The sequence below is a fragment of the Rhinolophus hipposideros genome (genome assembly GCF_964194185.1).
Source record: "Rhinolophus hipposideros genome assembly, chromosome: 20".
NCBI lineage: Eukaryota > Metazoa > Chordata > Mammalia > Chiroptera > Rhinolophidae > Rhinolophus > Rhinolophus hipposideros.
In genome coordinates, this window is record NC_138066.1 from 17,236,199 (window position 1) to 17,263,760 (window position 27,562).

Here is a 27,562-nt window from a genome sequence, read left to right on the forward strand (position 1 = left end):
GAGCCCATAGCAGGGGGATTTAACTAAGGAAGACTTCCCTGCAGAGGTGACAGAGATCTGAAGAGGGAATAGGAGCTAACTAGACAAGAAAGGAGAGAAGATCATTCCAGAGGGAACAGCATATGCCAAGGTACTGTGGCAGCAGGAAATAGAACACCTCCAAGGAACCAACAAAATGATGGGTCTCTCCTCCCACTCCAGGATCCTTGTCTCATCTGCCCCTGCAGGAGGGGTGTAACTGCCTCCTAGCACACAGACCAGACTGTCTAGGATAGGGGGAGGGAAGGGAGCAGAAAAGCAGATATGCTCCCCAGAATGAGGGTCTAAATAGCAGAGGCCTTACTTTGAAGAGTCTCTACCCTAAGAGTCTCACCTTCCCGAGAGGTAGAGAACCAAATACTGCCAGGCGCTTACACAGCCTGCCACCCATTCTTATGCTGGCTCCACAAGAGTTTAGGATTCAGCTGCTCTCAAATCTCCCAGCAGAGGACCCTCCAACCCACGGGACCTTGCCTCCTTGGCATGGCAGAGCTGAGCGAGGTGTCTGCCTGCCTAGGTCTGACCTTGGACTCAGCATAAAGGGGATTGAACATTTAGTCCAGAGCTTGTCCCAGGAATCCAGGACCTTCCCTGCTTTATAGAGATTCAACTAACAGTCTTATCACCGCCAAAAAAAAACAAACAAAAAGCAAAAAAAAACTCCCCCAACTCCCCCAGAGCTCTGACCAGCAAATAAGCCCTGAAGAATGGGGTGAAGCTGTTCTTTCTCCTTTTCAGCTGAGCAAATAGATGGCCAGCTTCATGGGAATGGGAGCGAAGGCTTAGCAAGGTTCATAGAGAATGTGAGAAAGAGCCTAATAGGGAGAGGGACCAGTGACCCTCCTTCCCAGGCTTCCTGCAGGGAAAGGGTTAAGAGGCAGGGCCTTCTAGAACCTGCGATACTGCCCCACCCAGGGGAGGGGCCAATGGATTTAAAAGCAAGCCCTTTGAGTGGAGAGGTCTGGAGAGGGGCTCTCTACCTTCCCCATTTGCAGTTTCTGCTCCAGGTAAGTGGCCCTTTTCTGGGTCTGTCTGTCCGTCTGACCAGAGGTAACCTTGTGCCTCATTATGTGATCTCTGGCTTGTTTAACTCTGGCGCTGGGTCCCTAAGGTGATCGCAACAGATCCCTGCTGTGCAGGGTTCTTTGGGTCAGTCCCCTTCCCCTAACCCCCTTGGGCTGCTCTGGACCACGGAATGAAGACACTGGCCCAGGCGCTGTGGAGCAGACAGGGAGCTCTGTGTCCAGCCCTAAGCTGTCTTGCTTTGCCTCCAGCCCCTGGCTTTCTCTGCCACACGCCCCATGTCCCCTGCAGGGCCCTGGCTGGGATATCATCATATACTGTAAGTTTGCGATGAGACACTACAGTATAGATGATGTACTAGTCCGGGTACCCCCAGCTCTGGAGCCTGACAAGGACGGCAGAAGACGGAGGACGGCAGAGGAGGCCTCAAGCCCACCGCACTCACCGCTCAGCCTGTCACAGCCTGCTGACTGCCGGGGCACTTGGGAATGGCGAGGAAACCGTTACCATTACTGAGTTTAGTAATGGTAACGGTTCTCTTGCTGCACCCAGAAAACGTGCCAAGGAAAGAGCTCAGGACGCTGAAGCAACTACTGGAAGGGAGGGAGACCCAGCTCAGACAATGGGGTGGGGGTAAGGGAATGGGTAAGTTTTCTCTTTCCTGTTCTAAAGAAATAAAGGTGAGAACCAGAATGCTTGTTTTTTAACTTTATTAGCATCCAAGAGGGAAGGGGTGTGAGGGATCAAGGACTTGGGGAGCAGGGGGGAGGCATTATCTCACTCAGGACCTTCGAGGTGGAGGCTCTGAGGGTAGAGGTGTAAAAGATCTGTCTGCGAATAACTGGTAACTCAGGGAGAAACAGTGGGCCCAACGCCAAGTGGAAGCAGGATGGCACTGCTCCCACCAAATGGCCAGAAACTCCCTGGGAACTGAGCTAAGGTAGGCTCCTTCTTCCAACATGAGACACGGCTGGGCAGGGGCTGTGCATACGAGGCAAGCCACACTAGCCCGCAGTTAGTCAGTGTGCCAGCCCCAGGCACGGGGCAGTTCTGGTCAGTGGCTCCTGCCAGACGCTTGGACTGGGATGTTCTGGGAGGGGTGGCAGAGGGTGGTCAGTCCAGGAGCTTCACAGAGAGGCGGAGCTGAACCTCACAGAGGAAGATATCCATCAGGTCTCGGCTGGCCTCCTCAGCAATCTGGGAGATGAGGTGCCCCTTCGGACCAATCAGGATCCTCTGCGGGTGGGATAAAACAGGAATGTGAGCCTGCTCTCTGGGCTCCCAAGCATTGGGGGAGGACCCCTGCCTAAGAGAGTCCCTCCTCCAAGCCCAGCCCTGCTCACCACATGAGATTCTTTGGGCACCAGGAGCTTCTGTACAATGACCAGCTCCCCACTGGGTCCTTCTTCCCACACAACTGTTCTCTGCATGGGGAAACACGATTCGTCAGGCAGGCCCATACCCCTACCCCTCTGGGACCCAGCTGTCCTGCTGTGGGTGTGCGCCGGGTGGAGGGCCCCAGATCCCTTCACTGGGTCTGTACCTGCTGTACACTGTAGGGCACCTCCTGGGGCAGATGCTCTAGGAGCTTCTCTCGGATGATGTTGGCACAGATCTCCTCAGGCATCTGGCTGGTGAGGACTTCGCTGTGGAACTCCCAGGGCCCTGGCCGCGCCTGTGCCAGGAGGTATTGCTGTGGGCACAGAGGGAGTATGTGAGCCCGTCAGTCCCAACCAGGGCTTTCCTACTTGCTCTCACTTCCAGGAGGAACTCAGGCTTGTCTTACGCGACAGAAGCCCAAGCCTGACCTTTAGTGTTTTCACATCCTCCTGGCTTAGGGCTGACAACATGAAGATCTCCTGGAAATGGGGCCAGCCAATTCTCTGAGGGCTTTCCAGGGACTGTGTGTTTGGATCCTTCGTTGCTAGGCTGGGGCGATGGGTGTCCTGCTGTGAGCGGAAGGCCTGCCTTATCTTGAGCTTCTTGCCATTGACCACACCTTCAGTGAGGGCTGCCGTGAGCTCCAGGAGAACTGCCTTCTGCTTCAGGCAATCTACCTGGGCACGGGGGACAGGCCGAGGGGGTGTGGTCAGCGAGATGGGGGCTTTGCAGGAAAGCAGACCCCTTCCTCAGGTGGGTGGTGCTCACCTTGTTCATGACAAGAACGCTGGGGACTTGGGAGAACTGGGTCAAACACTGGAGCACTTGAGGGCTGAGCTGGCTCCGAGTCCACTTGTCCGAGACATCCACGAGAACCACCACTGGAAGTTGGCAGGGTGGGGAGCAGGACAAGGGTATGACCACTCTTCCCCCTTACCCCCCACCCAAGAACTTCCAATGGGATGGGCTCTGGCCAACCCCCACCTCCCAAACTACCAGGAACAAGAGGTCATGATTGTATAAATTGGGCTTCAGATTCCCATCCTGAGCCTAACCCAGATCAGCAGATTCCATGCTCTTCCATGGGTCTTCCAACAAAGAGAGCTCCAGATGGTGCCTGAAGGACAGACATACATAGGTCAGGAAAAGTCTTGTGACTGATGCACTCCTAATGAGGGATGGAATGTGCTAAGAGGGTTTCCCAGCCCCTGTGATGGAATCTCCCCACCCTCCCCTCTTCAAAACCTTTTCCCCTACAAGCCTTGTTTCCACAACTATTACCTTTTCTGTTTAACAGGGCTGATGAGGCCAGGAGTGTCAAGTAGAATCTAAAACCAGGAAAGAGAGATGCCTAGACCCCCAGGCCCCAGGAGGAAAAGATTATGACAGGGGAGTGAAAGGCCACCCTTCCTGTCAGAAGCCTGCCTCCGCCACTTCTTAGCCAAGCTGACGAGATCTTTACTCTCCAGCTTTGTTTTAATTCTAGATGGGATCCAGGAGGAAGATGCTGATTGTGAACATATGGAAGACTAGGAAGCAGTAAAGAGGAAATGAGACCTTTCTGATTAGGTACCAGAGGAGGAAGGTACAGAGAGTTCTGCTCCAGGCCCAAAGAAGAGACCCTCTTTCCTCAGAGAAGTGAGTCTAAATGTCATTTTCTTCATGTCTAACAGTAAGGGAAGCCCTCTTAGCTACACCCTCTGTCCTGTTGCAGGTACGCACCACCTGGGCCTCCTTCTCTGTGATGACCCCCAGAGCTTGGCAGCGAGTGGTGTGCACCTTCTTGGAGACAGGAAACACCTGCCAGGAACAAAGAAGTCCCAAGTGAGGTCCCAGATCTTTCTAAGACAATCGATGAAGAGATGAAAAGGATGTGTGTGTGTGTTGGGGGACAGTCAAGGATATAGCATACTTTTCGGCCCAGCAGCTGGTTGGAGAGTGTTGACTTCCCTGCATTTGGGGCACCGAGGAGGACCACTCGTAGGACCCGGGGGTTCTCAGGCATATCTGGCTGATGGACCAAGAGGAGATCCTGCTCATCTGTGTGTGGGGGCAGGAGGGAAGAGAGAGTACAATCTGGATCCTGTGAGGTACACAGTCCTACCCACCCACAAAGGGAGTAGGGGTACAAGATCAGTATACCAGGTTGAAGCCGAGACCTGGCTTTGAGACTTAGGTTGTCAATTAGTTTATATGACTTTATCAAGCCCTCTAACCTCTCTAAATTCCTTAATTTTCTTATACGGAAAAGAGAGATGATATTAATGCTACCTACTTATAACCTTTTGACACCTGGCAGTTGTGTAAAACCACTCAGCACAATGCCTAGCACTTTAACACTCAATTACTGTGTGGGATTGCACTATGCAGTTGTGCATGGTAAATACATGTACATGCCGGAGTGTAGCTGGACCAGACAAAGCCAGAAATTCCTCCCGCCTTGACTGTCTCACCCAGCTAAGACTGTTATGAAGGCTTTCTGAAAGTATTAGCTCCTTATGACATTGCATTGCAATTACCAGTTTATGTGTCCAGCCTCCCTACCAGATTCTAGTCCCTACCAGCAAAGAGGGTGCTATCTCCCAGGTGTGACTCAGTGTCTTGCCAAGTAGATGAAGCACTTGTTGGACGAGTCTGCTTCCCACGTGGGGTCAGAGACCCACAACTCTGCCTAGCCTGTGGCTCTTCAATCTCAACTCTTTGTGAGCGTCTCTGGTTGTGATCAGATGGGTTCCCTCTGGTTCGCAAACTCTTAGGACCTGGTTTTTCTCTCTGTGAGTTCCTTCACCGCTCGACTCTCTCTCGAGGCCTTTAGATTGTTTTCTGTCACCCAGGGCCAAACGTGCTATCCCCAGACTGACGGGGAGTTTCCCCGACACGGGACTTTTCAGTGATAAAAACCGTCCAGGACACATCTATCTGGTCCCTTTACCTCTGTGCATGGACACGCCGGGGACGCAAGGAGTCAACGAACTGTCAGGCTGAGAGATGCCGAGAAAGCGGTCCAGAGCTGAGTTCTGGCCATAACGCCCAGAAGCCGAGGCCAGGAGGGGACCAGAGAAAGCGGCGCCCGCGACACAGGACACGCGCCTCCGCTGACAGCCCAAGAGCGACGGGAACCGGGTCGCCCACTCTCTCGCGCCGACAGGGCCCAGCTGCCCAAACCCTAACACAGCCCGAAGGAGCGCAGCCCCACGCCGGCCTGGGGCAGCCATCACAGCCGCAAGGCACTCCGGGAACTGACCGGGAACGCGCCTACGATTGGTCGGAGCGGCGGAAGGGCGAGCGAGCAGGAAAGAGCTAGATTGGCCCAGAGAGCGGAGACACACGCGACGTAGGAGGTGGGATGCGACAGAAACTATTCTGGAGACTCGCCCAGGCCAAGGAAAGGGGAAAATGAGTATTTAGAGTGTGTGAGCATGGTAATCGTTTTGGAATCCTATACACATCGTGTTTTCTTCTCTTGCCAAAGTTTTGTAAAAGGCCCTTCTAGTCCTACCTCTTGCAAGACTACATCTCCCAGGAGGCCAAGCGGCAGAATCGTTCTCTTAGCGCCTGACTTCACCCAGCTGTAGAAACCTGCGTATCAAGGGACTGATGGTCTTGGGGGACGGGGAGGGGAGGGTGGAGGGAGCGGGCATTATTCGGCTGGTCCCCTGAAGAGTCATTTTAGTCCTCTCCATCCTTAGACTTGCAAGATCCTCTCCCAGCTCTCCTTTGGCTTGGCCTAGCGGTCCGGCAGCGGCCTCCAGCGGTCTGCACTTCAACTTTATGCGAGCCTGCTGTAAGGAGTGGTCAATGGGTTGGTGTTTCCAATGTATCCTAGTAGCCAACCCGCATTTCCCTCCTATAAACCTTGGCTACTATCTCCTCCCTGAACTAATTCCTTTCTGGAGAAAAAGCAGAGGGTCTGCAAAGGAAGAAGCCGTGTAGTTACCTAGAATCTCCCAGACTGCCTTAGCGGCCTGAGGAACTTTGTCATGTCCCGCGCAACAAGGGCAGTGAGGATGCAAGAAGGGGCGGTTTGGGTTACGTTTTTAAGCAAGAAACAGAGACTTAATGCAGTTAAATCTCTCCGAAGGCCAGGGGTCTCTCAGTCTCAGAGCATTGGAGCCCAGAATAAAGCTGGCTGGAGGTTTTTATTGATAGGTCTCCAACTACAAGAAAGCAACATTGTTTCTTACACTGGTGTGTGAGTCTCAGACCTCATAACAGAAAATGTTTATTCCAATCACCCTTTGTCTTTAAACAGCGGAAGCACAAGGTCCCAGGATGTTTTTACTTAAAGCATGTACCTTTTCAGGATCATATCTTTCACATTGTAACAACTCTGTTGAAAGAAGTGGAAACAGGTGCAAGGGAAAAGCCAGAGCCGGCAACAGACTTTCCCAGGCAGGGGGAAAGGGAGGCAAGGCCCTTTCCCATATTTGTCTAAGGCAGCTCATTGTCCTTTCCACCTGGCTTAGGTTGTATCTCCCGTGAGATATCTTACCCGTCTTTGGCTGCAAACCGTCTTTTGGGGACCAGACAGAGAGACATAAGCTGTAAACACAAGGATGGAACAGAGTCCCAGAAAGGCACAACCTTTCTTCTTTCCTTAAGGAAAGACATGAAGGGACAGTTGGCTAGGCTGTTGTGTGACTACAGAACTTGATTGACCTATAGGTAGCCCAAAGCTCTCTTCATCCTTTGAAACCTATCAAACTCTTGAAATTGAGAGATAAATGAACAACACGGACAAAATTTTCCATCACTTGCATCGTGTGTGTGTGTGTGTGTGTGTGTGTGTGTGTGTGTGTGTGTGTGAGAGGGAGGGAGGGAGGGAGGGAGGGAGGGAGGGAGGGAGGGAGACCTGACAGGAACAATTTCAGTAGAGTGGTCCTAAATGGAGTGGGTTTAGGAGAGAGGAGAGGAATTAAGGATAACTGGAATACATATAGAATACATATACGACTCTTCTCAGAGGAGCAGAGCAAAAGGGAGTGGGAACAGAAGAGGAGAGAGGAGTGGGATTAAGAGATGGGTTTTTTTTCTTTTTTAAGATGGGAGATTTTGTGTTTATGGCAATGGCCCAGTAGAGAGGGGAAAGTTGATGACGGAGAAGGGAGAATTGTTGGAAGATGGTGAGACTCAACTGGCCAGGCTGCTATAGGAATGGAGGCTGATTGTTCAGAGAAGCTCTGAGTGACACAGGATTGACAGAGCCTGGGCAGCCAAATACACTGATGGTTTGCAAATGGTGCCAGGCTCCACTTTTCAGACTTCCTGCTCTGTTAGTGGAAGGAACAGCCTTTTTGGAACATGATATTCAGGATGTTCTTTGGTCACCCATATGCCCAAAGAACATGATGCTACTAAATACATGACAGCTAGCAGTCAGAAAAATATGAATCTTTCCTGGACAGTTAGGTGAGATGTCATTTCAACTGCAATTAAGGTGAAGGGAAATTTCAGGTTAAACAGTGGATGAAGAATGTAATTACATAAATGCAAAAGCATCCAAGGTACACATACTAAATACTACGGTTCTGGCAACAGATAACATTGTGGAAGAATCCCAGGGATGACACAAAAATTAGAGGAAATGAGACAAAGTGCCTTGTTAATTCTCTTTTTTTCCACAGAAATTTTCCCTCAAAGGATATTGTGGGGGAATTTTGTATTTTGTGAGATTAGGAGAGGCTAATCAAATGAAACAGACGGCCTTGATTCATATCTCAGCCTGCCACTTACTAGCTGTGTGCGTTTGGATAAGTTCTTTAAACTCTCATCTGTAAAATGAAGAAGATATAATAAATATATCATTGTTCATTTGAATCTAGGACTTAGAGCAATATAGACTCTCAAGACATTTTCCTATCTTAAGGCCACTTGTTTTGCCCCTTCAGGAATCTTGTTCCATGAATTATTCTTTTCTGTATAGACAATTTCTGTACTATGTTCCTCTTATCAGCATTTATTTAAATAAATGCTAATCTTTTCCATCTGAAAAGCAAAAAAATCTTCCTGATCTCAAGTCCTTTTCCAACTAGGTATCATTATAGCTTACTAAAATAGTGCAGCGAAGATAGTGGAGAGAAGCAGATGGATTCCAGATATCTAAGGGCACAGAATCAGAGAGAGATGGTGCTTAAAACCCTCCAATGGCCCCCTCTTCCAACTAGATTAATCCAAAATCCTTGCATGCATTGAGCCCTGTTTACTTCCAAAAGCTTCAGCCACATTGGTTTTCTTTCCATCTCCTGAATATATTAAGCTCATTTCTGCCTCACAGTCTCGACACCTGTTACTCCTCCCTCCTGTGTTTTAATTTTGACTTCTGCTCCCCATTCAGGTCTCATTTTAAACATCACTTCCTTAGGCTTTTCCTCCCAGTATTTATCACTACCTGCAATGATCCTATTGCAGTGCCTGGAATGCTGTAAGAAGCCCCTCAGGGATCTTCATGGTCTTCGATCTTATGAACCTCCTCATGGCCCCAAACTGACCAAGTCACTCCCTTGCTTCGCTGCCCTCAGAGTAAAGTACAAACTAACGGGTCTCTGGTTTACTTTGCCTGTCCCATCTTTTGTCACCCCACTCAGTTGAATTTTTTTTCCAGCTCAGTTGATTTTTTTTCCGTCCCCTAATTGCCTGGTATTCCCTTTCGCTTCCAGGTCTTCCCATAGTCTGTTTCTTCCAAGACTGGTTAAATTCTCTCATAAGGCCCTTTTTCCCTCCTAAGGTGTGTGTTATATATATAGTGTGTGTGTGTGTGTGTATATATATATATATATATATATATATATATATATATATATGTTTCACTATTGTATCTCCTGCAAATAGAACAGTGTCTTGTACATAGTGAATGTTTAGCAGATTTTCATTCAATGAGTGAATACCTTACATCTTTGTCTGGATTGGCTTTCCCTTTGTCGTGTCAAGGTGGTTGCAGCAGTTCCGGGTACTACATCTTCTGACATCCAGTTTTAATGGGAAAGAAAAACAGACTCTCAGAAAATAATTCTCGTGCGTATTTGACTCTGTCTGGGTTCTGTGCCTATCCCTGAAACAATCCTTGTAACTTAGGAAATGTTATGTGCTGATTAACTTGGGAATGGATTGTGTTCATCCAAATGGTCTGAAAATGAAGTAAGGGTGGTACTCTGAATGCTTTTTATTGTATATAGTGAATGAATGCTTGGCAGGAAGAGAGGCTACTATTCTGCCCTTGGTAAGAAATTTAAGGAGGGAGATGGTTCAGGAGACCCTATGGTGCAAATATAAGAAGCTATGCTGTCATCGTATAGATTGCAGCAGGCCTTCCCAGGGGCTGCATGTAGTAGTAGGGCTGGGAAAACTCAGTTCCCAGAAGCTTCAAGGTCAGCTATGGCCTTCTTTTTAGTCATCCATTAATCAGAACATATTGTCAATATTAATTCTTCCTTTCTGGCTTTGCAATTACCCTGAGGTGCCAAATGCGCTCTCGTTCCAAAGGGTAATACTTTTGCACGTAATGACAACTCTTCTATGCCAGGAACTAACCTCTGGGATTGATCCTAGGCTCCACCCACAGGATATCCTGTTTACTGCCCACCACCTGCTCTGTTAGCTATTATATTTTATGCTATGTATGTCAAGATAGAATTGCCTAGGTGGGAAGCAATTCATGCATGAGATCTACATCTTGGTGTAAATTTGCTTTTCTAAGGATGGGATTATGCCAATTTATACACTGCACAGCAACATATAGCTCTGTATGTAAAAGTCACAAACATCTGATAAGAAAAAATCCTCAGTTACCCAGGTGCTTCAGGGAATAACCCTTAGCTTTCTGAGTGACTTGAGAATTCCATTATGTGCATTTGTATATATCTTCTCACCTCTTTTTACAGAATTAGTAATATTAGTAATAAGCAGGCTGTATTGCCTCCAGCATCATTGTGATATTAGGTTGGTGCAAAAGTAATGCGGTTTTTAAAAGAAAAAAAAATTGCAAAACCCACAATTACTTCTGCACCAACCTAATAACTTCATTTTCAGCATATACAACCTTTACTCTAGGGCCTCTTCTTCCTTCTTTCCAAAAATGAGGAAAATTTTCCTTAATCTAAGCCTAGGAGTTCAAATATTCAAATCAGATACTGGGATCAGGCCTAGAAGTAGAGAGAATTTAACCTTTCACAGAAAAAACAATGGAACTTTTCCTTCTCCTTTTGCTTCTTCTCCTTTTTTCTTTTTTTCCCTTACATTGTATCTTGGTCCCTATCTTTCTAAATTCTGAATTAGGGGAGACTGGGCTGAAGGTGGGCTGGAAAAGTCATAGTGACAAGGGGAGATGAGTCCCGTACCTTCTCTTCCCTTTGACTACCTGTAGCTTTCAAGTTTGTGTAGTTCAATTCCCAGGACTCAATTGAACTTGAACTCTTACTGGGCTAACCAAGGCAGCACAATGGTCTAGGGGATGATAGTCGGGCTTCCTTGTGCTAAAGTTCTGGTTTTCCTCTACGAGTTTGCAAAAGGGTCAGGCTCCACAGTGAGAGCTGGAAAGTAGGGGATTATTAGCTTGCAAGTCCCTCAGTGGCACATGAGATGCCTGGAACATTTTCGCCCAATAAACAGTATGCTTCTGATAAACGGACTGAACTTAGCACTGTGTTACAATGCACTCCAGATTGCAGTCACCTGCTAGACAAGGTCCCCGGGGCTTCTGAATATCTCCTGGCCAGTAGTGTATTCTGGGATGTCAAAGTTGCCTCATACACAATTACCCCCAAAGCACTCTAGATGTGATCGTCTTCTTGAAAGAAATCTGAATTTGTTATTAGTGGTCACCTCCGAGCACCTGAATTCAGGCCTTTAAGTGCAAGCGAGATCCAGAATCCTGAAAGTGCCATCAAGTCTATGGCCCCTTATGGATCTCAGAGTTTAGTAACCTAGACAAGGTATTCCAGAGGCCTCAGCCCTGGGGCAGCCGCCAGAGCCTTTAAGCTTAACAAGTCCTCGAGGCCAGCGGCCATATCCACTCGCGACCCGGGGGTCCAGGGAATCAGGCACTGAAGAAGACGCCCCCGGAGCGGACTGCGCAGGCGCAGGCTGCCCGCGAGGGCCCCGGCACGCCAGGCTGCGCAGGCGCAGGAGCCGCTCCCGGCGAGTCCCGACGGCGGCGGCGGCGATTGAGGGGCTGGGGCGTGGAGCTGCTGTGGCGGCGGCGGTCGGCAACCGAGCAGCCATGAGGGCCGGGCCCAGTCACCGACAGTGAGTGGCGGTGGAAGGGGTTTGGGCGACGGGAGGGAAGGGGGGTTGGCTTGGAGGAAGCATACTCGGACTTGGGCGGGGGTGGGGTGGGTTCTGTCAGAGGCGAAGGGGCGTGGGGGAGGGACAGATGGAGTTGATGACGAGCGAATTTGGGTCATGGGTGGGCAGATCGTCGGTCCCAGCGCTGGACGGCTTGTCAGAGGAAAGGGGATGCGCGCTGCAGAGGGAAGGGACCCACGGCAGGGAGCGTGTCCCGCGCTTCCCCGTTTGTCATCGTCCCTTCCCCCAGGACCTTTCGGTCGCCTCTCCCTTTCCGCTTCTTTCAGAGAATGGTCGTGGGGGGAGGGTGGTGGAGGATGAAAGCCCTGCCGGAGCTGCAGAAGCCAACTCTGATCCAGGCGGGGAAGGGCCGGTCGCCCGGAGTAATAGGCTACTCTGGGTAGAGACTGGAAGTCGGGAGCCCTCTGTTTAAAGCTGGGAGAGATGTAGAGAGAAGAGCTAGGGGCTTCGAGCCTGGCAGTTTCGAACCCACGTCCATCACTGAAAAGCTGAGATAGATGATCTTGGGCAGGTCCCACTTGACCTTTCTGAACCTCTGGAAGATGTAGTGCTTAAGTGGGCTATTGCAGGCGTCACGTATGTGGTTGAGATTGCTTATGGGAATGGTAAATGACTAGTACTAAGCTGATGTTACTATATCACTAACAGTATTACTGGTTTTTGGGCCTTACCGTTACTAATGGAATGATTTCTTTGTCAAGGCGAAGCATATTGTTTGTAAAACCTCAGTAGGCACATACGTGCTTTCTACCTACCGTGCTTGCCCGGAAATGAGACCTAGCCGGACCGTCGGCTCTACTGCGTCTTTCGGAGCAAAAATTAATATAAGACCCGGTGTTATATTAGACCGGGTCTTTCATAATAAAATAAGACCGGGTCTTATGTTAATTTTTGTTTCAAAAGATGCATTAGAGCTGATGGTCTGGCTAGGTCTTATTTTCGGGGAAACAGGGTGGGCCCAGCAGATGATGTGCAGAAATACCAGTTTGTTCTGTGATGTGACAAATTAGCCATCAGAGTTGTGTGGGGAAAATACCACAGTCTCAGGCATTTTCACAAGTGGCATGTAGCTCCGTACCCAAGAGGAAGGAAATAAAGACTGGAGGGCCAACGTGTTAAATGCTTTCTGAACATAGCTCACTCTGGTTCATTCTTTTGTAACACAGCTAATACTCGTGTGCTTTATTACGAGTTGAGAAAACTAGTTTGAGACAAGCTGGAAGGGCTGCACAGTGAGGGAAACTGCAAATACAATTTGTTATTTTTAAATTGTACAAAGAGCTTTTCTTTACAAAGGGGTCTCTGGTGGCTGTAGGGCCCTGTCTCTGTTTTAGAGGTCAGATAAGCACAGAGCAGCAGCTTTTCAGCTCCACTTTTTGTTATTCTGGAACTTCCAGGGTGGAGTGTCAGAGAAAGACCTCTGTACAAGAGCCGGAGAGGAGGCTGGTTCTTTCTAATGGGCTGAAGGAGCACTTCTGAGGCTTTGTTATGTTGTTCTTGTTGTTTAGGGTAGACAAAGCAGAGGACAGAGTTAAACTGTGTGCTGCCAGAGAGAGAAGGTGGCTTTCTAGCCACAGCTTTTGAAAGCGATGTGAAATTCCTTTCAAAAGGATAGAAAGAGATGACTGACGGATGCTTCAGCTTTGCTGGCTCTGAAGATTGAGAGCTTGAAATGGTGAGGCCTTTTGGAAATTAGTGAGTGATTTGTCTTTCATCTGAGCAAAGGTGGGGAGTGGCTGTACTAGCTCCTTCAAGAGTCTCAGATAAAATGAGTTACAGGAGTGAGGGAAATGAACCCTACTTGTCTTTAACTTCTCTATGTGGTAAAATGTGTTTTACCTCTCTTTCCTGAAAATGGACAGTGATACATCATTTTTAACTTGGCTCTCCCACTACATTCTCGGACACTGATTATTCCTTTTTAGAGGCCAGTTTGAAAAAGGAAGCATTTGTCACTGTTGTCATAGGTCATTTACAGAATACAAATTTATTCTGTCTTTGACTATCACGTGGAAGATGAAGTAGAGGTACAGAATGTTAGAGCTGCCCTAGACATTTTATTTTTAATAATTGGATGTCTATTTTTAATTTTGGTAATGCATTTTTTCCTCTATTGGACATTTCCATCAGTTCAAACAAGTCCATAAATGCCATCCATGTTACATTAAAATGATAGAGGTTTGTTCAGCTGTGATGAGAATTTCCTGTCTATCCATTCTTCTAGTCTCTTTCCTATTTGTGGTTACTTTTACATAGTAGATGACTGTTACAAAATGAGTAGTCTTCCCCTGGGGGAGAGAAAGAGGATGGTCAGTGCTTTGATTGCCTGTTGTGGGAGCAGTCCATCTCAAGTGGGGACCCGACATAGCAAGGGCTAAAAGAAATAAGGTTTACTAGTTCATTTTTATTCTGATAAAATGAATCCTTGTTTTTAAAAAAGCATCTCAGGGCTCAGGGAAAACTTAAAAACAGTCTATTTAAAAACAAAATTACGGTGTTTTATCTTCATCTCTTTTTTTGCTGAGGATATTTGCTTGCAAACAGAATCATCGTTTCTTAAGAGCCCTTCTGATTTTGCCACCCATCCCATTTCTTAACTGAAGTCTCTTGTGATATTTTCACAGCTGCTAATTAATAATAGAGCACAAAGGTGGGTTTTTTTTTTTTGTCATTTGTTTGGTTTTTGATAGAGTGCTAACAACTTTAAAGGAGGACTGACTATATGAGAACATGTTTAAAAAAAGGAAAAATAAAGAGGAGAATGTATTTAATTTAGTGAATTTGAGGGTTAGATCTGTTATTTGGAGGGTAAAGAATTCAAGAATGTGTATGCAGGTTCAGAGTAGCCGTCTGAGGACCAGGGTTTGCTTACTGTGTTTAATATAGTAGTTGGCATGAGGTAATTGCTTATTAAATATTTGATGAATGAAAAAAATGAGAAGCCATATGACTCATAATCAGCAAACATGGGTTCACATCTTTTGCAACTTTGTGTGTCTTTGAATGAGCTTACCTATGTAAGCTTACCTCAGTTCCTTCATCTTTAAAATGAAGATAATATACTTACTTCAGGGGATTGTTGTGAGGGTTCAGTGTTAAAATGGCTGCTGACCAGAGTGGGAGATAAGTGTGAAGTTACTACATGTGCATGAAGTGTTTAGAATAGTACCTGATACTTGCTAAATGCTGAATAAATACTAATTATTACTAGTGTTTATTGGACACACTCTTTGTGCCCAAATCTATGTTGGGCAAAGATGATTATGACATAGCCCCTGCCCTCTGGGCGTTCACAGTCTGGTGGAGGAAACACAAATATAACAGAAATATGTAAAGTAATTATAATAGAATGTAATACTTTATTTCATCAAACTTGTGGTGCCAGGGATTGTAAGGCTTACCATTATTTTACATACCACTAAGAAGAAATGCTGCTAATGAGCCTGGCATGCCATCAGTTACAAGATGTATTCTGTTTTCAGAGAAAAGTGGGGGGAGTATGTCTCAGAACTGCTGAAGTACAATGAGTGTCCTACCACAGGGAGATGTAGCTTGTTACAATGGAGGGTTGGGTACAGGGGTCAGTAAAGGCCTCCTGCATTACACCTGCATGAAAGGACCTCACAGATGGACAATTGACGAAAATAGGGCATTCCAAGCAGACAGCAAAGTCAAAATGGGAAGGAAGAGGGCATTATTGATGTGTACCACCATATTAGGACAAGCAGGAGGAGGAAATGAGCTAAGACTTTGGCAGAGGAACATTGTATAATGCAGCAGAGCAGGACAGGAAGCTTGGAACATTTTCAGAAGAGACATGAGCCTAATTCTTGGATTTAGACTCCTAAAATATCGTAGCAACTCTAAAAACATGATTCTAATATAATACATTGGGAAGTGAGAGTGAGTGTGAGAAGCGAAGTGGCCAGGAGAAGGGCTGCTGACCAGAGTGGGGTGTAAGTGTGAAGTCAGTACTCGTGGTGAGAGGTGAATGCAGAGAAGTGTTTCATATTTATTTCTGTCTTTTCGCTGCCTGTCAAGGTCTTGATAATGTCCCTTTCAGAGCTTTGTAACTCAGAGAAAAGGAATACAACTCGAGAGGAAAAATGCCAAATTTTCTTTATTAAAGATGCATCTCTGATTTGATGACTCAGTTATAAAATTGTGATTTGGTACAGCACTGGATTGTACTGTTATGTGGGAAAATATAGGTAATTCAAGGAGTGATAAAAGACTTATTCAGTTATTAATTTTCTGATAACTAACCCTGAAGGCAGTAGGGAAAAATATGAAAAACTACCAGTAACCTAAGCATGAAGTGTCTTTTCTTTTCACCAGTGAGCCAAAACTAGGCTTGAATCTCTTAAGCTTATTGGACTCTGATGTCATTGAAAAATGTTGGCGTCGATCCTTTTAGCAGTCAAGTTCAGCAGACATTGTGCTGGGCACTGGGATATGAATGACATATTCTTGTTTTTAAAGAGCTCTCATTTTAATTGGACACCCAATGAACAGTTATGAATCAGTACAATAAGTGCTATCGTAGAGATCTGTGCTCAGTGCTGTGGGAGCACTGGTTCTCCCGCGCGGGGCAGGAGAAGGTTGGAGGCTTCCTGGAAGAGTCAGTAGGATCTTGAAGGATGAATGTAGTGTGGCTGCTTCAACAAAAGGATTGGAGAGGGTCTGTTTCTGGTGCAGAGGACACCTCGCACCAGGCTACAGAATTAGCAGGCTGTAGACCTGCGTGTGGGCCCGTGGTTTAATGTGGCGAGATCATGGGACATGAGGACAGAATTGGAAGGCAGTGAGGTGAAATATGGATTTGAGCCCAGTTGTGGATGGCCTTGGAGAGGGGGGCTCAGTTTTATTTTGTAGATGCTGAGTGTCATGGGAGAGTTTTAAACTAGGTGAGAAACACTTTGTTCAAAAGTAACACCGTTGACCCATAAACAACTATTTAAGGAGGGGGGAAAGCAACACCATTGACAGTGTGGCAGTTAGATTAGAAAAGGTGAAATTGGCTGCAGGGAGACTAGTTGGTTGTGAGATTGATGAAATGATCATTTGAGATATGAAGACCTCAGTGACTGACATTGGTAATGGCGGAATTGTAGACGGATTGAAGAGCTTCTTTGGAGACTGACGAGAAGGATTTATTGACTTTTTGTTGGGTAGTGTATAAGGGAGAAGGGGCTGTCAAAGCTTGATTTGAAGTGACTTGCTTGGGCAAGTAAGTGGGTGGTGATATCATTAACCATGGTAGGGAATCCCGGAATAAGAAGCTGTGACATGGGAGGGGAAAATGAGTTTGATTTTGGTACATTCGATTTGAGGTGTCTGGGAAATCGAGGAGCAAATGTCCAGTAGGTTTCTGTTTGTTGGGGTCTTGCGTTCAGTAGAAAGGTTTAGAATGGAAATGCCGGTCTAGAAATCAGTAGGGTGTAAGTAAAAGTCCTCATGACCACCTTGTGAGTCTGAGCTCCACATGCTTTCTGTGTTGTTTATTCACATCATCTGGAGAGATTGGCTTTATGGGAATATGACACTCAGTACCTTCTCTGTAGTAGTTCACATATGCTGATCCTTTTCCTTATTTTTCCATTTTTTAATGTGCTATCCACTTGGCTTAAATGAACAGTTTTTATATTGTAAAAAAGAATTAACACGCAAAAAACCTTTCACCTTAATGGAAAGAATAGTATTACTTTTAATTAAATAAGGGTACCATTCATGCTTAAAATAAAAGCACATACAGGTTTGTAAAATTTTCAGTGAAAGGAAATTATTGTGCCTATCAGCTGTACATCTTTTCCTATTCTCATGGGTTTACCAGACTTAGAAAAACTGTCTTTTCTAACATGGGTTCCATTATAAATAAGGGGATGGGGGAGGAATCTGTTCCATTGAATGCCTCAGATTAGAAACTAAGTGAGTTTTATGAACCAGAACCTCAGATTTGAAAACTGCAGGACAGTTTTCGACCAATGATGCTGGGTTAATTCAGAGTTGGGATTGGTAACTCAAGCCAACTATGTCCCGTCTTCTGCTACCCCACAGCTTTTTCACCAGTTCGGTGAGAACTGAAAACACTGAAATAAATATACCTGATGGTAAGCAGAAGATATACGTGCCGTTGTTGCTTTTTTGAAGGACAGTTTGGTATAATTTAGGTGCTTTTTTTATAGTTCATGATTTTGAAATAGAAGCAGAGATATATTTTATGAAAGGAAGAAATATGCAGAGTATCTAAAGTTGTTGGTAGATTTTAGCTAAGCTTTTTTTAATATTGACATTAAACAGATGTCTGGCTTTGATTGGAGAATCAAAAGCTGGGAATCAAAGCCATCACCAAAGATCTTGACTTGGTTCAAGGCTTAACTCTCCATGCTTCCCTTTTTGCCCTTTCCTTGGGGATTTAATGTTAAAAATAAAAGAATTCTGTAGATATCTTTTTATCTCCTTATTATGGAAAATTTCAAATATATACAAGAGTAGACAGAAGAGTATAATGAATAACGAACCCTATCATTCTGCTATAATCATTGTCAACTCATGCCAGTCTTGTACCCTTTACCGACTGTGTACCCCCAGTCCACTAACCCACCCAAAAGATTTTTAAGAAAATCCCAGATATCATAGTTTCATGAATAAACAATTCAGTATATATTTCTAAGAGATATAAACTAAAAGGAAAAATCCCACAAAAAATAATAAGCATTTCCTTCCTTCCTTCCTTCCTTCCTTCCTTCCTTCCTTCCTTCCTTCCTTCCTTCCTTCCTTCCTTCCTTCCTTCCTTCCTTCCTTCCTTCCTTCCTTCCTTCCTTCCTTCCTTCCTTCCTTCCTTCCTTCCTTCCTTCCTTCCTTCCTTCCTTCCTTCCTTCCTTCCTTCCTTCCTTCCTTCCTTCCTTCCTTCCTTCCTTCCTTCCTTCCTTCCTTCCTTCCTTCCTTCCTTCCTTCCTTCCTTCCTTCCTTCCTTCCTTCCTTCCTTCCTTCCTTCCTTCCTTCCTTCCTTCCTTCCTTCCTTCCTTCCTTCCTTCCTTCCTTCCTTCCTTCCTTCCTTCTTCACTGTGGCCCATGCAGGGATCGAACCGACAACCTTGGTGCTACCATACCAGCACCATACTCTAACCAACTGAGATAACCGGCCACGCCAAGCATTTATTTTATTTTATTTTTTCTTGATTGCTTTTAATCTAATTGTTTTTTACATTTTTAAAATTAGTTTCAGGTGCACAAGACAAAGTAATACTTAGACGTTTATCATTTATATCCCTCACACTGTGTGAATCCCCCGCCCCATCCACTATCCCTCTGACATTGCAGAGCCATTACATTTCCACTGTCTCTTCCTAATGCTGTACTCCTCTTCTTGTATCAAGCGTTTCTTAATATCATCAATTATCCAGTCAGTTTTCACATTTCCCCAGTTATCTCAATAATTTTCCAACTGTTTTATTTAAAACAGTATCCAAATAATTGTCCATACATTATAGTTTTCATATGTCTCTTTATCTTTGACTCTGTAGTTCTGCCCTCCATCTCCTTATTTGTTTATTGAAGATCTCTCCTTTTTAAAAGCTGCTATCACCTGTTCTTTTGGAGGTAGGTCTCTTTTTACAGTATGTCTGCAAAGTAGGACATCCCCTTTTCATCTTTCTTTCTTGCTGTCTTTCAGAACAAAGATTTATGCATTGCTTATTCTGCTAGGAGCTAAGAAGGAAGTAGTTAGTAGTATAGCTAATTCCTGCCTACCCAGAATTTATGTCTTGATGGGAGAAACAAACAAGTTAACTGTCATTTGTAGAATATAATGTGTTAAAAGAGTAGTGATAGAGGACCTTAGGGTGCAATGGAAACATGCTAACCCTTAACCCATTTTTATAGGATCAAGAAAGGCTTGTGAATGGCGAAATGTTCAAGGTTTAGCACTGAAGGAAGAGTTGGAGTTAGGTGAAAAGTTAAGGAAGGTTACTGGCAGTAGAAGGACCATTGTTTGTAAAGTAGGTGAGGAGTTAGGGAAGATTACTGGCTGTAGAGGAACCACTGTTTGTAAAGTACAAGAAGCTTAACGTTACCGGTTCGACTCCCACAAGGGACGGTGGGCTGTGCCCCCTGCAACTAGCAAGGGCAACTGGACCTGGAGCTGAGCTGTACCCTCCACAGCTAAGACTGAAAGGACAACAACTTGAAGCTGAACAGCACCCTCTGCAACTAAGATTGAAAGGACAACAACTTGACTAGGAAGAAAGGTCCTGGAAGTACACACTGTTCTCCAATAAAGCCTTGTTCCCCTTCCCCAACAAAATCTTTAAAAAAAAAAAGAACGGGAGAAAATATTGCAGTTTAAAAGGTTAAAAAAAAATTGCAAAAACCACAATTACTTTTGCACCAACCTAATATTTGCAAATCATGTGTCAGACATAGGACCTGTATTCTGAATGTCTAAAGAGCTCAAAGAGCTCAAAATTCATCAAGAAGAAAGCAAATAACATCATAAAAAAATGGATGAAAGATTTGAAGGACTTCACCAGAGAAGATATATGGATGGCAGAGAAGCACATGAACATGAAATGTGCTCAATGTCTTATTAGAGAAATGCAAATTAAAATCATAATGAGATATGCCATTAGAATGGCTGAAAAACAATAAAGAAAACTGACTAGATTCTGGATTGGCAAGGATGTGGAACAACTGGAATTTTGGAAAACATTGTGATAGTTGCTTCTAAAAACATACACTTAGCATATGATGCAAGTATTTACCCAATTGAAAGGATAACCTATGACACAAAAACCTGTTACGTGAATATTTACAGCAGTTCTGTTTGTACTTACCCCAAATTGGAAACAACCTGAATGACCTTCAACTTTGGAATGGATAAACCAACTGTGATATATTCATACAATGGAATACTGCTTAGCAATAAAAAGGAACTATTCATATATGCAATAACACGAATGAATCTCAAATGCATTATGGTAAGTGAAAGAAGCCAAGTTCAAAAGGCTACTCACTATATGATTGAATTGCTATGACATTCTGGAAAACTCAAAACTATAGGGACAGTGGAGAACAGATCAATGATTGCCTCAGGTTCAGGGTAGGGGGAGTGTTTGACTACAAAGGTGTAGCGTGAGGAAATTTTGGGAGGGGGTGATGGAACTGTTCTGTACTTGATTGTGATTTCACAACTATGTATTTATTAGAACTGTTAGAACTGAACCCCCCAAAATTAATTTTACTGTGCAAAAAAAAAAAGGCCTGAGGGTGAGAGATGTTAAAGAATTCCAGAAATGTAATTTCCTAAATATATTTGAGTTTTTTAACTTGATTTTATTTCTTTTTTGAATGTGTTTTAAGTAATTTAAAAGATACACAGTGAGAGGTCTCTGAGTAGAAATTTTAGATCCTTCAGAATTTATTTTATTTTGAAATGCAGTTGTGTGCTCTGATTCGTAAGATTTCAAGAATGCTTTTCCAGTTATTTTCTACTTTGTTGAGTTTGCTTTTTTGCCAAGTATTATGCTACGCACCTTTCCTGGTCTCTTCTTCCTGTCCTAGGGCACTGCTGTGTCAAGCTGAAGATAAGTTCTCTGCTTCAGGGCATGAAAAAGGATTCACTAGTGAGATTGATCAAGTTAATTGGGGGCCTTGTGGATCTCATCCAAAGTCTAGCCACGCTATCTGTTCTCTCAGGCAATACTTAATGGACGAAACCTTGGACATTCAGAATATTGTGGCAGGAGACGTCCTGAATATTCTTGGAAGTTGTATATTATGGCTTCCAGGTGAGTGTGGATTTTCAGGTTTGGGAGGACATTGAGAACATTGGCTGTGACTTTTTAGTCCGCTGAACAAGGTCCAATATTGATTAACAGTATTTCTCCCTCTGCCTGGCATCCTTCCCTCTGTTGCTGCTTTCTCATGAGAGGCGATTTGAACTATCTACTAGTGTTTCTGGATCATGTCTCTACTCTGCTCTTTTTTTCCACAAGTACTCTGATTTTCCACCAGATTTCAAATTTCTAAGTCAGGACTTTCATTTAATAAAGTAAGGTCATCCCTCTTAGTAGGGAATTGTTGGGTGTCTGTGTCTCACCTAAATGTTTTCCTGTCCTTGGGAAATTGTTATTCCAGTTGATCTCTAATCCTTTAATGTTGTTCTCCCCTTACCTTTCTCTCAAAGGCTATCAAGTGGAAATTGTCTTTACTTTTTTCTCCCACACCTGTGGAGCTGACTGTGTTTATATTCACGGTGGCCTTTCCTTTCTCGCTCTACTGTTAACCCCTCTGTGATATTGTTGCATTACTATTTCTCTTTCATAAGAATCTTCAATCTTTGTCTTGCTTTCCCTCAACTCCCTGCCTCTACCCAAACCCAGTTGCTGCTCAGTTTTTCTCCTGTTCATAAAAGTAGTTTTCACCCTGCTCCCTTCACTCTCTCAGCTTATTTATTCCTCAGGCATGTAATTTGATTTTGTCCCCACCACTCCACTGAAACTGCTCTGCTCAATGACCTAATTGTCAAACCCAGACGACGCTTTTCAGTCTTAGTTTATTTTTGCCTCTCTGCTTCTTTAAACTGTGATATTGTCCATTCTCGGTTTTTTTCCTCTTACTTTCTATTTCTTCTTAGTCTCGTAGTTTCCTTTTCTTCCACCCAGTCCTAAATGTGGTTACATATTTTTGTTGAAGTGTTACAATCTTTTAAATGTTTTTGTGCCATTACTTTAGGTAGATTCCTGTTCTCTAAAATCCTACTTCAACTAGGGTTCTGAGTAATACATGTACAATGGTGAGTGCATGAGACTGTTTATAAGAGTCAGGTCCCTGTCTTGGAAAAGCATAATGGGTTGACCTTGGCCTCCCGATAGATACATCAGTTTTCTCAGCTGTCAAATGAGGATAACAGGACCAGTTTAGCTCAGTGAGTGGCTGTGAGGCCTGACTACTAATGAAAATCATAAAACACTTTGGCAAGTTAAAGTGTGATGTGACATAAATGCTAAATAATAGTTCTTTATTGGGATGCCGTGAAAATTAACCACATGGTAGAGGCCTTCAGTTCCTTTTGAGAAAGGTGATACCTTTTTACAAATTTTGTTAGAAGGAACAACTGGCTCAGACTTCGGGAAAAGATTGCTACCTTAAGCTGGAATGTAACATAATGGAATCATAATGAAACAATTTTGCATTAAAGGGAATATTTCCAAAAGATTTGTTATAACTTTAGAGGATTTGTATTCTTAGCGTTCTTTCCATCTTGGCTTTTTGGTTCAAGTGAGTATATGAATGCCACCGAATGCCAGTGATAATACGGACTGTTTTATTAAAGGGCTGGTGGGGGTGATTTATTTATATTTAAAGCGTCACAGCCAATCGGTAGAACTACTCACAAAAAAGCATTGAAAAGCGTTTTAGTTTATTTTAGGTGACACCGTATAGACACTTTAACAGAGGCTTAGGTGATGGGTGCAGTTAGGCTTTGAAGAGGGACATGGTACCATTTCAGGCAAAACTAGCACTCCTTGTTCCACACCGGAGTCTAAATATAGCATCGATGGCATCATGTACTTAGAAAATGCTTGAAATTCGAATCTGATGAACTAAACTTTTCTCAGCCTTTAAAGTGGCAGTCAAACAGAGGAAAATTGGGACGTGTTTCTTTTGATGTCTAAAGTCAATAAGGGAAAACTGAATTGGTTAAGTAGTGGTGCTGACATATGCTCAGAAGTTGACTCTGCTGGGATCTTGTGTATTGTTTTTTCAATAGGGACCTATGTATTGTTAATTTTAGAACAAAGTGACATGAGGTTCTTAGATTTACATAGGTTGGAATTGAATCTTTTTTTCTGGAATTTGAGTTCTCCCATAACCCATTACCTCTTTGTATAAAGGACAAATAAAAGGCTTAGGTTTCTTTTCCTCTTTGATGGGAAGACTGTACTTGCTTTTGCAGCACCAGGCATTATTTGCTTTCCTTTTACATTTGGTGACTGAAAAAGGGGTCCCTGAATGGCCTGCTTCCACAGCAAAGACAGTTGAGTAAGCTTACTGTCTTGGAGGTTCTTTACCTCTGTGGTTGTATATAAACTTGATGCTATTTGCTTCCAGCATCTATCTGCCTTATTCATTGTAGAATCAAGGATTGGCTTCAGCTATTTTATGTTCATAGGTAAAGGTTCATCTTATATTCTTATTTTAGTTTCTTTGGATTTGATTTGCAGTTTTCTTGTGTCCATTCTACTTAATAGTCCCCAGTAGATATTCACAAAGCTTCTACCTAAATGTTTTTAGAAATGAATTCCTTATGCTAGGCACCCTTATTTCCCCCTCCCCCCAGCTTTATTGAGGTATAATGGACAAAATTATAAGATATTTAAAGTGTGCAACATGATGATTTTAGGCATCCTTACCTATTTTTTTTTCCCCATTCTGAGTTGCCAAAATTTCTCTGGAAGCTTGCAGTTGGCAGTATTATCAAGTCAAAATACTTTTAGGGCTGTATGGAGAGAGCACTTTCACAACTTCCTAACACTGTGATATGTATGTAATATTTGACTTTTTACGTATTTTTTCTGTGACTACTAGTTGATGTCCTTTGAAAAATTTCTCTTTTGATTATTTTCTTTTTCTTACCGATTTTTGAAAGTTCTTTGTGTTTTGTGGCCATCAACTCTCTTCCATAAGTGTTGCAAATATTCTTTAAGGCTATGAATAAGAAGTGAGAAATTACGCTATTGCAGTAAATACTTATCCAAGATGATATTTGCTTAAAATGTTTGCCTTGGTTATTTGAGCAATGGTAAGCTTCTTTTGTCTCTCTCCTTCCAGAGATGCATAGAAAAAGCTCCTTCTGTCTGAAGTAAAGTGTTGGCTCTGTGTTGGTTATAATTTGCTTTTTCTGGCTGGCAAAGCCGCCTTTTTGTTTTCTGTCTTCTGACAGATTATAGGATTGTGGGGAAACAGCGTCCAGGGCTTTTTCAGGAACTGTGCCATTTTATCTACAGGAGAAGCCATTGGCTTTGGCACTAAAAGAGAATTGGCTCTGCATTTAAAGATGCCAAATCATACTTGATTCACAAGTTTGCTGTCTCATTGTGTGTGTGTGTCTGTGTGTGTGAGAGAGAGAGAAACCTTTTTAGGATGTTGGCTTTTCATTTTTCTACCATGTGCTACCCCATCAATATGAGATATTAACAACTTGTCCCTTCTCTCCAACTTCCCACCGCCAACATGTGCAATCCAAACATCCCAAAACCATAGCAAATGATATCACAGTCATTTGAGGATTAGGAAAAAACACGCCACACAAATATTTCCATTGTTCTGCTGGTGACTTTGAGCTTTAATTCTGGTTTATCAGTTAAAACCCTAGTCTTTCCTCCGGAAGCTTGAATTATTTAGGTGTGGAAATGATTTGCCAACCAACATGTCTGTTTACAGAGGCTTTTCAAAGACAACAGTGAAAGCTAATTGTCAGGGTTCTCTATCTCCTAACTTGGGACACTTAATTTGTATAAGACAGAGTGCGTTTAGGAAATTTCTACTTATTTTCCCTTGGCAGACATACTCTTTTCAGGGGAGTGTAGTATAATTTATCCTGATTTCTACTGAGAAGTTTTATTGTAATGTAAGCAGTCTTAATTCCAATTGTATCTGTTACCTTCATGCTTTTTAAACCGTGTACAATTGATTTTGAAACCTAGCCAACTAGATATTTTAGCAAATCTTCCATACCCAAGAAGAAGGCCTCATGCCTCTACTTTCTAAAGATAACAGTTTAAAGATACTTTCAAGGTGTAGCTTATTTTCATTTATATTAAAGCAGGGAAGATTGTTAATAGGAAAACCAGCCAGTTTGGATAAGCTGGTTTGTCTAGTGCGAATTATGACATGGACACATGTGTTTTCTCCCTGTGCTAGAAATGCTTTCCTTCCTGTTCTGCCCTAGACCCCAGTCTTGCAAAAGTTGGGGTTTGGTTCTCACGTGCAGTTTTTAAATTGGTGTGTCTCCTCTCACTAGACTAAGTTGCTCATTCATCTTTTTGTCCCTGCGGTCCAATAGAGTTCCTGGTATATAGGAATGCAATAAAAATGGTGATATGAGTGAATGAAGGAATAAATTGAACTCCCACAGATAAGGTGAATGGATTTTACAGTTCCCTCTAGTGTCTGAATTAGAAAGTGTAGCCAGTTTTTAAAAAACAAAAAACAAAAAACCTGTTAAGGGATATACCTTGCTATTAAGTTAGTGCAAAAGTAATTGCGGTTTTTGCAATTTTTTTTTTAACCTTTTAAACTACAATTACTTTTGCACCAACCTAATACATTGAAATAGTAGTTCAAGGCATTGCCTTTTTGTTTTTTAACTTTTTAACACTTGTATTCTCAGACCTGCTGTTTTCTTTAAGTCTAGTGAATCATAAGGTTTCTTATCAAGGTCTGTGTTGTGTCTCATGACTGAATTCTGTAAAATGTCCCGGAGCAGGTCTTTATGGGGAAAATACCTTTTTAATAGCGTTCAGCTTCTGTTAATGCTGATTATTTTTACTGTTTTTGTCTTTGTTATGTGATTCTACTGAAAACTGTATTTATTTTGATTGGAGTAAATTATCAAAGGCAGCTTTTTTTTTTTTTTTGCTTGTTATAAATGTCATTAGGGAAATTTGCAAAATAGAGTACTCAACAAATACTGAAGTGCAAACAGTGATCAGTGATCAGACTAGGTAGATAATTACCTAGTTTCAGTCAGCCCATTGATCTTTTCCTTCTATTTATGAGAGATGATGTGTTTATCTTTTAATGTATTTTACTAATTAAAAAAGTAAGACATGTCTAACATAGAAAGTTTAAAAACTGTAAAAAATAATCTGTAATCCCACATCTCAGCTAATCTATTAAAAATTACAAAGTAATACATATTTTTTTAAAAGATCAAATAAAACATTTAAAAATTGTCTCCTTCACCTCTCCCTACCCCTTCTGTCCCCCACTCAGTGGTAAATAAGCACTGTTGACCAATTGGTGTATACACGTCCAGATATTTTTCTTGGAACTATCTCCATATTTATTCATATGTGGTTAAGAAATGGATGTCATTATTTTATAATACAATCTGAAACTTGATATTTTTAAACTTTTTATTGAGATAAAACATACATACAGAAAAGTATACATAAGTAGACAGCTCAGTGAATTTTCACAAATTGAACATACTTAGGTAAATAGTTCCATGATCAAGAAACGTTGAAGCCCCTCCTATCAATTTATCAATTTGCCGGTGATCCTGTTGAGGCAGAGTAGCTAAGTACTTAGTAGTGGCAGAATGAGAACTTGGTTATTTGTTCTGTCTTGAAAATGAATTGAGAAAGTTATCAATGGTTTCAGCTTTGGTGGCTGTTATGAGAAGTTGAGTCATTTAAGTGATTTGGGCTATTCTTTTACTACAAAGTTTACTGATCTAAATGTTTATTGAGGACTTGATTACGTATGCCTTACTGTGCAAAATTGTGAAGGGAGAGATATAAATGCAAATCTACTAGCTCTGAGTTACAGACTAATTTAGGAAGACAAATCACATATTAAACAACAGAACAATTAAACACAAAATTGTATGTGGTAGTGATTCAAAATGGATCATTGCTGACAGCATCAAATAAGGCTCCATAAGGGAGGTAGAATTGGAGCTGGGTCTTGGGAATGGGTAGGATTTAAATGTAATGGTTGTAACAGCACAGGTCATGGCAAGAAAGTAGAAATGGAGGAACATGATACATGGACAGTGAGCAAGATCAGTCTATCTGGTGTGGGGAAAACA

At 43.3% G+C, this 27,562-nt stretch overlaps 2 protein-coding genes across 3 annotated transcripts in view; one reads left to right on the top strand and one right to left on the bottom strand.

Annotated features, from left to right (window-relative positions):
* Positions 1-1,755: 1,755 nt before the first annotated feature.
* ERAL1 (Era like 12S mitochondrial rRNA chaperone 1) lies at positions 1,756-5,670 on the bottom strand. The gene is made up of 10 exons (XM_081028277.1): positions 5,375-5,670; positions 4,355-4,482; positions 4,165-4,242; positions 3,724-3,770; positions 3,498-3,559; positions 3,211-3,323; positions 2,871-3,119; positions 2,606-2,755; positions 2,406-2,486; positions 1,756-2,298 (listed from the first exon to the last, which is right to left on the bottom strand). Exons 1-10 carry the CDS (start codon positions 5,655-5,657, stop codon positions 2,176-2,178), a joined length of 1,314 nt encoding a protein of 437 aa, XP_080884403.1. The 5' UTR covers positions 5,658-5,670; the 3' UTR covers positions 1,756-2,175.
* A 5,875-nt stretch (positions 5,671-11,545) lies between these two features.
* The window catches only part of FAM222B (family with sequence similarity 222 member B), a 53,464-nt gene continuing 37,447 nt past the window's right edge, over positions 11,546-27,562 (top strand). Inside the window, exon 1 of one of the 2 annotated variants that reach the window (XM_081028114.1) lies at positions 11,546-11,682. The gene's annotated coding sequence lies outside the window, so the exon portion shown is untranslated. The remainder of the gene's footprint in view (positions 11,683-27,562) is intronic. The other variant, XM_081028117.1, reaches the window with a different exon arrangement.